This window comes from Dendroctonus ponderosae, unplaced genomic scaffold (genome assembly GCF_020466585.1).
Source record: "Dendroctonus ponderosae isolate FM_Combo_2020 unplaced genomic scaffold, Dpon_F_20191213v2 Dpon_F_20191213_177, whole genome shotgun sequence".
NCBI lineage: Eukaryota > Metazoa > Arthropoda > Insecta > Coleoptera > Curculionidae > Dendroctonus > Dendroctonus ponderosae.
The window spans coordinates 21,443-33,759 of NW_026017922.1; the positions used below are offsets into that span (position 1 = coordinate 21,443).

Consider the following 12,317-nt stretch of genomic DNA (forward strand, 5'->3'; position numbering starts at 1 on the left):
ATATGAACAAATATAGTTAGGGTTTAGCAACATTGCTTGAAACTGGTACGTTTTCCAGTCTTTTCATAGAAATCTAAAAATATATTTAAAAATTAAACCGGCAACAGATTTTAAAGAAAGGGTCTCTGTTGATTTCTAAGATTTTTAAGAGAGACTATCAGCCTACCGAAAAAAATCTAAACGTTTTATTGTCAGCTGCGACAAGAATATAAACTTTCCTAAAATCATTAAAAATTAGTCTGGGTGCATTCTTACTTAATCAGTTTGAAAGCTGGTCGGATCATGTAAAAATATCATTACATATTTGTTTTGCTAAAATAGTAACATGTGAGCGAATTGAATTTTAGTTATTAAATTATGCTTTAACACCAAAATTGATAATTTACTAACCGTTAACGAATTCATCTCCAAATTTATCCGATATAATTTAAGTCACTTCGTCGATTGTTTTCATGTTGAATAATGCAAGACAAATCTTTTTATCTCAAACAAACAAACAAACAAAATATATTCTTTCATGGGAATGGGAATAAGAAAAAAACAAAACAAGTTTTCTACTCATTTGAAGCATTTTATAATCACTATTCAAAAAACCGCTTAGAAACTCAATTTTTCCAAAGACATGTTAAATAAATCAAATAATACAACACATCCTATGCATAAGCATACAATAAACCAATCAAAATACTTATTATAAGTGATAAATTAGGCTAAATCGAAATTAAATCAATTAAATATCACGCAAAAAACTTTAGAAAATCAAAGTTTACAAACATATTCACGATAAATTAATTCTCAAAGAGAAGTGACTTAAACCTAGAACGAAAGGAAACTGGCAATTAAACCTTCTATTGAGCAGTCTAGTTAATCAGAGAAGATAAATACAACATTTATTCCTCTTCATGGGCAGATAAAAGCACTTTCTGGCAAAAAATAGTCGCATGTCCTAAAAATAAATGTATTAAATTTAGTCAGCACTAGTTAGTCGATCAAAAACTTACTCATAAACTTGTTAAACTTCTTTGGCTTCTTTTCTTGCATAATACCAAAGTAGTATACAGGCACTCCACTTAAAGTGATCATAACTCCTCCTAAAAGTACTAAAGGAGACTTCACAACGGGTAAAATCAACAGGAATATGCATATGATGACGAACATAATAGGAACTATGATATGAACTTTAATCGGGCGTGCCATTTTAGGATACTTCCACCTAAAATTTGATTCTTTATTGGTTAAAGGTACTAATAATGAATAAAGAAATAGCGAAGTTTCTAGCTGTTGGAAAATGCTCACCTTAAATACAGAACCCCAGAAACCGACAATGTTACGAAAAAGGTTTCTACGATAGTACAGTAGTGAATAAGAAGCTGAATGTTGCTTGAACACAACATTATCAGAGAAAGCACATTCTGAAAAATTGGCATTCCAAAGATAAAATGAAGCAATGAAAGCACAAAAGAATAAAAGCGATAATGTGTAAACTTACCAAAAATAATAAGCTAGGAACGGGAGTGAGCGTTTTCACATTTAAATGAGCCAACATTACTGGGAATTGGTCATTCCTAGCTCCTGCATATAACATTCTGGATGAGGACATGATGTGCACGCTCAAACCTCCAAAGGCAGAAACAGCCACTAATAATGCCAAAATCCAACTGTACTTTCCTAATACAGCATTCCCAAAGGTCTGAATAAAAATCCAAAAGTCTAAAGGAATTATCGAAGAGAAATCGAAACACTTACCACAGCAATTGCATCTGTAGAAACAATAGCAGCAGGAGTTAAAACGGACATGTAGGCCATATTGGCCAAAACATAAATAGTCGTGACCAGCGGTAGTGAAATATAGATTGCTCTGGGTAGATTTCTACAAGATTTTCTTAGGAAAATTTGAATTTTATATTTACAAAACTTACACAAATGGATCTTGCAGCTCTTCAGTCATAAAGTTAAGATAGTTCCTAGACAAACACACGTTTTATAATTATTTGCAATATATTAGGTGCTGTCGTACTTACCATCCAGAATAAGAAAAAATACCACTGTAGAAAGCGGTAGCAATTTTTCCCGGATTTGTTGTTGTATGAGCAAAGGCATTTGAAAAATTCTCTATATTGCCAAGGCACATCCACACAATGCCAATGGAAACTATGAGTATCAAAGCCCCCAGTTTACAGAACATGAACACATTCTGCAGCTTCATAGTCACTTTAACATTGTAAGAGTTAAGAAATGTCAAGAAACCTAAAACAATCCCATATTACAACAAATTTAATCTAACTAGTTGGGGAAATTTGTACTTTTCATTTCAATTAAACTAAAAAATACGACATACAAATCACGGCAGCAGCAACCAATCTAACGCCCAAATCCGGCATGTCGCAATTAGGGAAAAACGGTTGAATCACATATTTTGCAAATGTTAATCCCATTATTGAATTGGTGGTAGGCCTAGAATGTTTGAATTACGGAAAAACTGTTTTTAAGAGAAACCATTGAACCCACTTACACAAAAATCACATTGGCAGCCCATAGATATAAGAATGATGGCAACGAGCCATAAGCTTCATTAATATAAGTGTAATCACCACCTGATTTTGGAATACAAGTTCCTAATTCTGCATAACAAAGAGCTCCTATCATTGATAGCAGACCACAAAGGATCCAGAGCACGAGAGCACAACCTACAGAATCCACTTCTTCAATTACACCTTTTGGAGATATAAAAATTCCTGAAAATATTGTGATTATAACAGTTTTATTTAAAATTTGAACTAAAAAATTGTGACTGGTGGCCAGATCCGAAAATCATTTAATTGGTCAACGGCTTACCAGATCCGAAAATAATTCCTAAAATGATTGCAACCCCTTCAAGGAGTCCCATATGTTTCTTCATTTTAATTTTCTCATTTTCAGTAGTTTGTGGACTTTGCGCATCCAATATAAGTTGGTCTTCTGTTGGACTTTTCATTTGGGTTGTAGATGGCATGTTTATTATCTACAATCACTTTAACAGATGGCCACTATGTATGGCAAAAACATCGCATTAAAAATTAATTTCAAAATTACACACCAGTTAGCCACTATTTCTACTACTTCTTGTTTACACCTCCCTGATGCATTTATGCATTAGTTAATTATTTTTCAAATAAATGGATAATGGTGACACATACGAAAAACATGGAAGATACAGGAAAGTTTCTAAATTGAACAAGGAATTAATAAAAAATATATTTTACTTCAGGGGTGTATTTCCTTCATAAGTTCAGCAAAAATGGTACTGTATAATCAATGTATAGAACATACAATAATGTATGAAGACTTTTTAAATACAATTTATCGTTGCAACTAACATTTAATTTTTTTGTGTTCAAATCAAGTGATTTAAATGACTACTTTTAATTTTATTACTCTTAAGGGCCTTGCCAATTCTCACTTTTATGCTTTTCCCGAATTAACTTAAATAAAATAACAAAAAATATTGAAAAATGACTGAGGTATGGAGACTTTTTCTACTGACTGTAAGAATTGTTAAGTGGACATTAATTGGAAAGACCAATATGGGTCGACAGCCCTTCTATCTAACAAATTAAGATTTTCATTGCTATGTACTACTATTTCTAAGTTGAAAAATTCAAAATTGGGAACAGCGCATCTGAAATGGTCCACTCTTTCTTGTCTCTTTTATAGAGTAATTCAGACTCTCTCTTTATAATTGGTCCCCGTGTTTTGAGCCCCTATATATAGCAAGTAGTACTGTGTTTGATTTATTGATAAAATTAATTGAAAAAATAAATATTTATTGCCTTTTTAAACAAAAACGTTAAAGCTTCTAACTACAATACACTTCGTACCCTTTCTTTCGGCCAATATGTATCGGTCTACAGTAAATTTATATGTACTTATTTATATTTACCTTCTAATTAACAATCGTATAAACAATATACTCAAACACGTGAAAATCATAGGTTATGCCGTAAAAATTAAGGCCAAAACTCAGGGCAGGAAACACAATTATTTGGAAAATGTGTACATTAATACTATTGGTGGAACTGCGAGTAACACCCTTTACGTGATTTCTGTCAACACACAGTCAGCTGATCTTGTCAGGTGACAATAATTAAATAAAAAAAGTTCTCATTTAAAAACAGCTAAAAATGGCTCTTCACAGTGCAGTTAAAGGAAAATTGATTTCTGTTATTGGCGACGAGGTAACATAAATCTGACTAGTATCTAATAAGCCGTTACATTTTCGTTTGGACATTTAGGACACCTGTGTTGGATTTTTACTGGGCGGTGTGGGTGAAATGAACAAAAACAGGCACCCCAATTTTATGGTTGTGGATAAGAGTAAGTTGGTTCATTATCCTTATTATTTGTTCCATTTATTGAGCAGCGAAAGGCAAAATGTAGTAACTTTCTTTTGGGTTGAAGCTAATAACACCATGTCCTTTTTCTCTAATAGACACTGCAATCAGTGAAATAGAGGACTGTTTCAAACGTTTCCTGAAACGAGATGATATCGATATCATTTTGATCAACCAGAACATCGCCGAAATCATAAGACATGTAGTTGATAGTCACAGCAGCCCACTGCCTGCAATCTTGGAAATACCTTCTAAAGATCATCCATATGATTCGGCAAAGGACTCAATATTGAGACGAGCCAGGGTATGTACATTTTCTAATCCAGCTTGCAAAAGTTACATTTTTAGCCACTTAATTTGGTTGGTTTATTGCTTAACATTTATTTTCGGTTTTAGGGCATGTTCAATCCAGATGATATGGCTTAGATTAAACTGTCCATAAACACGAGCTTCATGGATTCAAAGTATTGTTATAGTGTAAATAGTCTACATTCCTGGTTTAAAAACAGTTCGTTTTTGATTATTTAAATGTATTCAATTGGTGAGAAATTCATCTTTACAAGTATTACAGAAATAAATTCTAGACGATTTATAGTTTCTTTTATTTACAACAAAATCAAAAGAAATAAGCCTTTTTAAGGATTCTTGGATTACTGTAAAATATTTCGTAAAGTTCTGTTTACCTCCTGGAAAAAATTTTGAGATAATTTTAAATAAAAGCAACTTATCTGGTGGTGCCACGCCCATTCAACCATTTTATAGACTGAAGCTCGAATATATATTGCAGTTGAAATATTTACATGCTTAATTATCAAATGATGACCAACTTTTCTTTTTGAAATTTATAAAATATTATTGGGAAAAAGTATATGTAGATACGGGGGTGTTCTGTGTATAAGACACAGATCACAGAGGTGAGCTGTGGATAGGTTATTTCGGTTGTCAAATTCACATTTAAATTGAACCAAACGTTTTCAAGTTTGTTTTAACATGTTTTACAGTGAAGTTTTGAAGAATGTGCCCAGCAACTGGAGCCCCATGACCACCGATGATAGGTATGTTCAAAATTTGCTCTTAAATGCTGCATTTAACAGGTAGTTATAAATAACCTCAATTTATACCTGAATACTAAGAACCAAAGAGTAATATTTACTAGAACTCTTCCTCAAATCGAGGCTTTACTAGTTCATGTTCACCAAATAACCAGCATAATATTTCAAAAACTCAATTAAATGGTTCGAGTTGTTATTGCCATTTGGTCTTAATAAAAATACTAAATCTTTAACACATGAGAGTAAATGTACTAGTTCGGTTGAAAAGGGGCGAAAAAAAAAACGATTTTAAATGTTCCATTTTCTGCCTGAATAGATATATGAAGAAACCATTAATGCCTTACACTGAAGAATTTGCGAAAGTTATAGAACTTCTATGCAAAAGGCAATATTACGGAAGGCAGTTTGGAATTTTTCGGATACAGAACCCGCTTCTTTGGAGCAAATTTCTGCTACGAAAGTCAGAATATGACCAGAGAGGCCCTGTTGAGATTAAAACCCTATATCATGACACGTCGATAGCGAATGCTGAGTCAATTATCGAATTCAATTTCGATTGGCGAATGGGTAAGTTCAGCTGGGAAAACCTGAATTGTATAAATATTTTTAGTTAGAAATCATAGATAAAAACTTAAAAATTTCTCTCACAGATATCAGCAGATTGGTGCGAATTTTTGCTATCTTTCACACTTCGCATAAATTACTGATTTGTTCAGTTGTCGAGTTTATTTAATTTCTCATCGTTGTGAAATTATTCCTTTATTCCTGTTTGTTTAATTTTTTTGTCAATATTACTATATATACACTCTTGAAAAAGGGACCTGAGTACTTACTTATATGAACAAAAAATATGTATGTACCTACCTATCAACGATTAAAATTCTCTTTGTTTTGTTCTGTTCAAGAACTTTCAATGATAGCCAAAAGTTTGTTTTGCGCTTTTAACTGTGTACCTTTCCTTTTTGCCTGAATATGACCACACAAATAAAAAACAGCTTTTGTTAGGTTTTGAAAGTGTTTTCACAGCTTCTTTCTTTTTAAGTGCCTTTTCATTTACTTCTAATAAATTTATACAATTTTTCCACCAAGTGAATAGTTTTTAAATGTTGGCGATCGTTTACCGCAACACTTATCATCATTTTTATAAGAAATTAAGTTTAGCTTCGATTTCCAATAGAGTGCAGTAGTTTTGAAAATAGTCGTCTAAATAAACTTCTGGAGAAGATTTTAACGCATCAAGAAAAAATCCTAAAAATGTCCCATTATTACTCTAGTGTCTAGGTCTCTAATATCTTTTCTAGTAATGGTTGACACATTATCATGGTTTAATCTGAAAAAAAAAGAATCACAAACAGGAAGAAACAAATTAAAATTAAATAAAACTCTGTCTTGCAGTCGTCGAGGGCCCAATTTCTGTGTTCCTTAGCAAAACGCAGTCTAGCAACTCTATGTTTTCTGGTGAGCAGTGGCCCCAAAACCGGTGTTTTACTGTTGATTTCCTTTTGTAAGCATTCTCTTGACCGTTCGTTCAGAAATTATTACATTACGGGCTTCTGATAAGGCCCTGCTTAGCTCTCTCTTAACTAGAAGAAGGTTTTTCAACTACTTGCTAAGATATCGCTCATCTCGAGCGTCTGAAGACTCGCTGGTTAACTAGAGTTACTGCTTTCACTGCTTTTTAACTATTTTTTCCAATAACACTTATGCAAATCTTCTCCAAATCACTGTAGTGTCTTTACAATTAGATTAAATTTATTAATTTTGCACAATATTATAGGGCAGAGAACAAAGTATGGACAAGGAGTTTATTTTTCCGTTGAAGCCAGCGCAGCCTTTAGACATAGTACTAAAGATGGCAGTCGTCTAAGGGCTATGTTTGTGGTGGATGTGTTGGTGCAAAACGTTCAAGAAGGTCAGCCAAATATGTGCTTACCAGCAATTGGCTTTGACACTATTTTGGCTAATAATAATAATACTTACGTGAAGTTTTTTGATTCGGAATACTATCCCAAATATTTCATGGTATATGAACCGAACCCTTTTTTTTTCTAGTTTCAAACTTTTACCGTGAAGGGTAGGTCAAATTGACTCCAATTGCAACACGTTATAGAATATTGTTATTAAAATGTAGTTTTTAACATCAACTTTACGAATGGACGCTATTTTGTATGATATTTTATGATAACGAATCCACTTCATCAGCCTCGATTCCTACTGAACCACTGCCTTCCAAAGTCTCCAGTAGGTAAGCAGCCACGTAACATGCAGACGCATTTTGAAGTCGTACGACACGAAACGAGTATGCACTGAAACAAAATGTATCTGCAAAAAGGAATGCATGAGGCATCGTAATAAAACAACGCATGGGAGAATCCAACATATTTTTTTAACTTACAGGACGATATGAATATGCTACCTATCGCCTTTATCAATTGAAGCAATGAAATAACCACACACGGTTAGACCCCCGATTTACTGTGAAATTTAAAAACGTGGTGCGATTCAATTCAAAGTAATAGCAGTACAAAAAATATTTACTAATTATTCTTAGAAGCAAAACAAACATGTGACCAAAAAGTGACCATTCTTTGACTTGCCCTCATAATTTCAAGGACACTTTTTATACTAATGTGAGAAACAAAGCCTGAAAATGCGTCAAACTCTTAGCCAGTAGGTACATATGCCATGACGCATATTTTGTGATAATGAAAGTTTCTTGTTGGTTACAAGTGAAATTAATCTAAGATTTAGATTTAAGATCAAATGCAAATGTTGCAATATTTTTATGTATGTTAATAATATAATTAATCATACAAATAAATATTTTAGTGCATTTGTTAATACATTTTTAAGAGCGGTTAAAAAAGGCCTTTGAAAAGTCAGAGTTTAGTTATTAAGTTTTTATACTTACCTACTGTTTATTATTTGTTACTTTGGACATGTTTTTGACTGGGTTACCATTAATTACGATTATTAGATATACTGTATAAGATTAGTTTACAAGCCTTATTTGTCAGGCACTTTTTTATACTCTGTTGTTGATTTGCCATTTGACCAACTTATTATGCTAAATAAGTGTAAGTTGCCCCTGGAAATGCATTTCTTTTGCAGCCCATTCAAAGCTTCTGAACTTCGATTTCGGAAAACCAAATCGAATCTAATACCTCGAACAACCGTTTATAAAAATATGTTATATGTGAAATTGTTAACCATTGAACTTTTTATCCCATAGGTGAATCAACATATCAGTCATGACAAATATATATTATTTTTACACTTTTATTAAAATATTCATTTGTCCCAATTCGACTCAATATTACAATACAGAATAGCAATTCGTGTAAATTAAATACATGATATAAGCATTATTTGCTGCTTATGTTAGGCTGGTGGACTAATGTCTTCTTGGGCCGAAACATTCTGTAATGTCTGTTAATAATAGAAAGACTTGGCAAAGGAAATTTCAGCTGATCACGCATGTACCTATAAAAATCGCGCGACACCATACATGATATCGTATATGCCACTGCAGTATCATCCACACTCCATTTTGCCTTCTCTTTATTGAACAGATGTCTAATTTGAGCTGGAGACAAACATTTCCTTAACATTTCTAGTTGTTTATCGCCAAGCAATTTGGTTTCTAATTCCGTATCTTGAATTTCTTTCTCTATTAATCTTAAAGAGCCTGTCAGTTCCTTCTCGCATTCAGCAAGCTGCTTCTGTTCGTCTGAAAATCACCAATTCAAACAAACTCATTTTTAAATAACTGAATCAACTTACCAAATAGTTGGTTTTTAAGGGTCTCCAAACGTTTCAATTCGCGTCGAAGTTCATCTGATTGTGTATCACAGTTTTTTCGAGACAATTCCTGCCTGCAACTATCGGAACTTGGCGAGCCATCAAAACTACTTAGATCCGAATCAATACTGCTTAGGTCAGATACAGAATTACTGAGAAGAGGCGCTGGTTTTTCCAGAAAATTATCGCGGAGTTCAACGGTGTAAATTCTCACCATTTGTGTGGAAGGTTCATCACTATTTGCCGCCACAGGAAAAATGCTAGGAACTACGGATTTCTTTAAAGAACGATTTGCTTCAAAATTATTCTTTTCAAAGTGATTGGCACATATCAAAACTGAAACAATTGAGAAGTACAATGTCAATTAGTTACCAGAGTTAATGAATATAAATTAATAAAAAAAAACTAATTGGAATTAATATTATCCTAATACATTTTAAAGATTTTTCAGTTCAACTTACTGTTTGATAATGGGGTATCATCCAAAATATGTCCATTTAAGGCCTGCATCCATGTGTTTCTTCTGAATTTGTCTTTGGGCAAATAATAGAAAGTGATATAATCCATAGCTGCTTTTTTTCCATTTGAGCAACCGATAACACTGCACAACGGAGTTGCTTTTTGCATCTTGGCGGTTTGAATGGTTCAATTTAAATATTGCCTGCCCAAGCTTGAACACAGCTTAACGCCGGTAGTGGATAATTTAAAGTATGCCTTAAATACAAATATAATTCTTTGCCTCCTCTATGCCGTAACGTAAAAGCCTTGGCTAAATCGTCGTCAGTCCAAAAAACTTTTTTCTTTCCTTTTAAAAGGTTTATCTGTGCTTCAGAAAGAAATGTTCTAAAAGGAACTGGTGAAAAAAAGGAACATTAGTCACATGAAATACTTACTCTGGAATATTGGGTGATAATATACTTTCTAATTCCTGAGCAACTTTTTTTAACTTCTTTCTAGATGCTTCTAAGCTAGCTTTCTTGTGGTGGATGACTATTCGACTATCCGCATTTTTTTTTTGTAAATCTAGTACCTCTCTGCGTAACGAGAAAATTTTTCGATGTAGATCGCTCTCTGATTTAGGTGCGTTTCCTAAAAAATAGCACAAATTTAAAGTAAATTCAAATGTACTATAAAATGTTTGCATAATATACCAGGAGCTTTAACAGCAGGTGGTGAAGCAGAAGGTTGGTATAATTTCTCAGAGAGTGTTGTAGGTAATTGGTTGAGTGCAAATGGTGAATAAGGCCTGATATTAACTGAAGGTACTGCACTCTCACTTAGCAATCTTTTATATCCAGGATTCAACAGCTCCTCTTTTAGCTTTCGGCTGTAATCATTTAACGTAAAATGATCTGAGCAAATTTTTGCATTTGTAATTCCAGTTTCCTCCGGCAAGCCGCACGCGTCCAACCACTGGCGACGAGTTCTTTCACAGGTGGGGAAATTGTGGAATTTGAATGTCGCAGACTGATGACTTTTAAAATCGGTAAACTCGTTTGCACAACCGTAAACTGCACACTTAAATGGCAGTGTCCTAAAAGCAGTTTAAAAAAAAATCAGTAAAAAAATATTTGCCTTATTTTGAAGACGAACAGTCACTGGACGATTTAATAACGGCAATAATTAATTCCATATAAATTAGTATGATAAGTGAAGATACACCGTGTCGAAGATAAGAAAGGCCAGTATGGGGAGATAAAGGCATCCGCAAAAGTTACGAAGATGGTTGAAACGGCAATTCAGACTAATAAAATGAAGTTGATACCAATTTTCGTGTTTTATTTGCGATGAAGTCAAAAAACACTATTAAAAGTTAGTTTATGTGATATTTATTCCTGACGATTCTTGAGATATTGTAAACATTCTTTGTAAAAATCCGCACTTTTCTTCATTAAGTTCTTCTTTGATTCAAGTTTGACACAGTTTTCAAGATATGTATTTTCCGGTTTATCTGGAAAACTAGTGTTGGCAAGTGGGTTTTTCGGTTCTTTGTCCAGGGGGATAAAAACGAGATTTCTGGCTCAATGGATTTTTTTTAATAATCGTTAAAGATATTTTAGATTTGTGTAAACTGCCGAAAAAGATTTATGATGGTAAAATTTCACTTTTCGTGTCATGTTCACTGAGAGATCCACTGAAATCGTGTTTCAAATTTACAAAATCTCGTCAATCAATGTTTAAATTTTTCAATTGTTCGTCCCTATTTCAAAATTTGTGTTTTGGTCTACTTGAAACTTAGAAACTGGTTGGAAATCAACCTAATACATTTAAGTTCTCAAATATTTTTACCTCTGCAGATCTGTAAACTTACGTTGAATACTGATGTAAATTGCAGAATGTTTTAAAATGTGGATATGTGTACATACGTTATTAGGAATGATATATACGTTTTAAAATCCATAGTTTATATAGGGGAAATATCGGGACATGTATCAAAGCGATGATTTCTTTGCAAGACATGGACCGGCACCAGGTTTACAAAATCACTAAGTATTTTATTTTTTTGCTATTAAGTTTCGCAAATTTTAGTTGGCATTTGGAAAAGCAATGTATTTTATACTTACCTATCGGTAGTGTCACATTTAATAATGCTCAGATAGTTAGTAGTAGACGACAATAGTTTGTCAACTCTTTCCATTAAAACAGATAAAGGAATACTTTATTTAATTATTTCGGTTTTCACTGTTGGAGCCAAACAAGCGTTCAAAACGGTACACTTTAACCTAAATTTTAGGTTATTACAATCAGCATTGAGTGTGAAGTATGATTCTTCTCTAACCTGAACTGAATTCTTTTCATGATGTTCACTTTTCGCTTTAATTTAGTTCATAATTGCGTCTGAACAAAAAATTAACAATATTGCAGTGAATAGTTAAGGCCAATGTGTCTGAACATACATATATAGATAGAAGTTTTGTATCTATCCACAATAATTGAAATGAGTGACGTCGCTGCGAGAAACTTGGCGATTTTGGAATAAATGCTTATTCCTAGATTTTATTTTTGCCTAAAATTCTTTTATTATTGTGCCCCAATTGGCTTATTTCAAAATTTAATCAGATGCTTTGGAATTATAGATCATTTTCAACGATTC

The 12,317-nt window shown here is 33.1% G+C and overlaps 4 protein-coding genes across 7 annotated transcripts; 2 read left to right on the plus strand and 2 right to left on the minus strand.

Moving 5' to 3' along the window:
* Positions 1–556: 556 nt before the first annotated feature.
* LOC125503294 (Y+L amino acid transporter 2-like) lies at positions 557–4,021 on the minus strand. 2 transcript variants are annotated; one of them, XM_048663366.1, is made up of 11 exons: positions 3,920–4,021; positions 2,836–3,001; positions 2,513–2,735; positions 2,339–2,454; positions 2,022–2,247; positions 1,920–1,964; positions 1,747–1,870; positions 1,490–1,690; positions 1,297–1,412; positions 1,002–1,213; positions 557–946 (listed from the first exon to the last, which is right to left on the minus strand). In XM_048663366.1, the coding sequence occupies exons 2-11, from the start codon at positions 2,990–2,992 to the stop codon at positions 891–893; spliced, it is 1,476 nt and encodes a 491-aa protein (XP_048519323.1). In that variant the 5' UTR covers positions 2,993–3,001; positions 3,920–4,021; the 3' UTR covers positions 557–890. The 2 variants fall into 2 exon arrangements, with proteins under 2 accessions (XP_048519323.1, XP_048519322.1); XM_048663365.1 differs by having other exon boundaries at positions 2,836–3,026; positions 3,920–4,007.
* A 59-nt stretch (positions 4,022–4,080) lies between these two features.
* LOC125503296 (V-type proton ATPase subunit F 1) lies at positions 4,081–4,960 on the plus strand. The gene is made up of 4 exons (XM_048663372.1): positions 4,081–4,214; positions 4,272–4,353; positions 4,469–4,674; positions 4,767–4,960. Exons 1-4 carry the CDS (start codon positions 4,161–4,163, stop codon positions 4,794–4,796), a joined length of 372 nt encoding a protein of 123 aa, XP_048519329.1. The 5' UTR covers positions 4,081–4,160; the 3' UTR covers positions 4,797–4,960.
* A 299-nt stretch (positions 4,961–5,259) lies between these two features.
* On the plus strand, positions 5,260–8,704 carry LOC125503295 (protein mono-ADP-ribosyltransferase PARP14-like). Its single transcript, XM_048663370.1, has 3 exons — positions 5,260–5,425; positions 5,739–5,989; positions 7,200–8,704. Exons 1-3 carry the CDS (start codon positions 5,361–5,363, stop codon positions 7,472–7,474), a joined length of 591 nt encoding a protein of 196 aa, XP_048519327.1. The 5' UTR covers positions 5,260–5,360; the 3' UTR covers positions 7,475–8,704.
* LOC109543163 lies at positions 8,688–11,990 on the minus strand. Of its 3 annotated transcripts, none has more exons than XR_007280733.1 (7): positions 11,788–11,990; positions 10,375–10,757; positions 10,117–10,312; positions 9,685–10,066; positions 9,206–9,559; positions 8,906–9,152; positions 8,688–8,851 (listed from the first exon to the last, which is right to left on the minus strand). XR_007280733.1 is itself a non-coding variant. In XM_048663369.1 (7 exons), the coding sequence occupies exons 4-7, from the start codon at positions 9,848–9,850 to the stop codon at positions 8,788–8,790; spliced, it is 831 nt and encodes a 276-aa protein (XP_048519326.1). In that variant the 5' UTR covers positions 9,851–10,066; positions 10,117–10,312; positions 10,375–10,757; positions 11,788–11,980; the 3' UTR covers positions 8,688–8,787. The 3 variants fall into 3 exon arrangements, 2 of the variants coding, with proteins under 2 accessions (XP_048519326.1, XP_048519325.1); XM_048663369.1 differs by having other exon boundaries at positions 11,788–11,980; XM_048663368.1 differs by having other exon boundaries at positions 8,688–9,152; positions 11,788–11,980.
* Between the last annotated feature and the right edge of the window lie 327 nt (positions 11,991–12,317).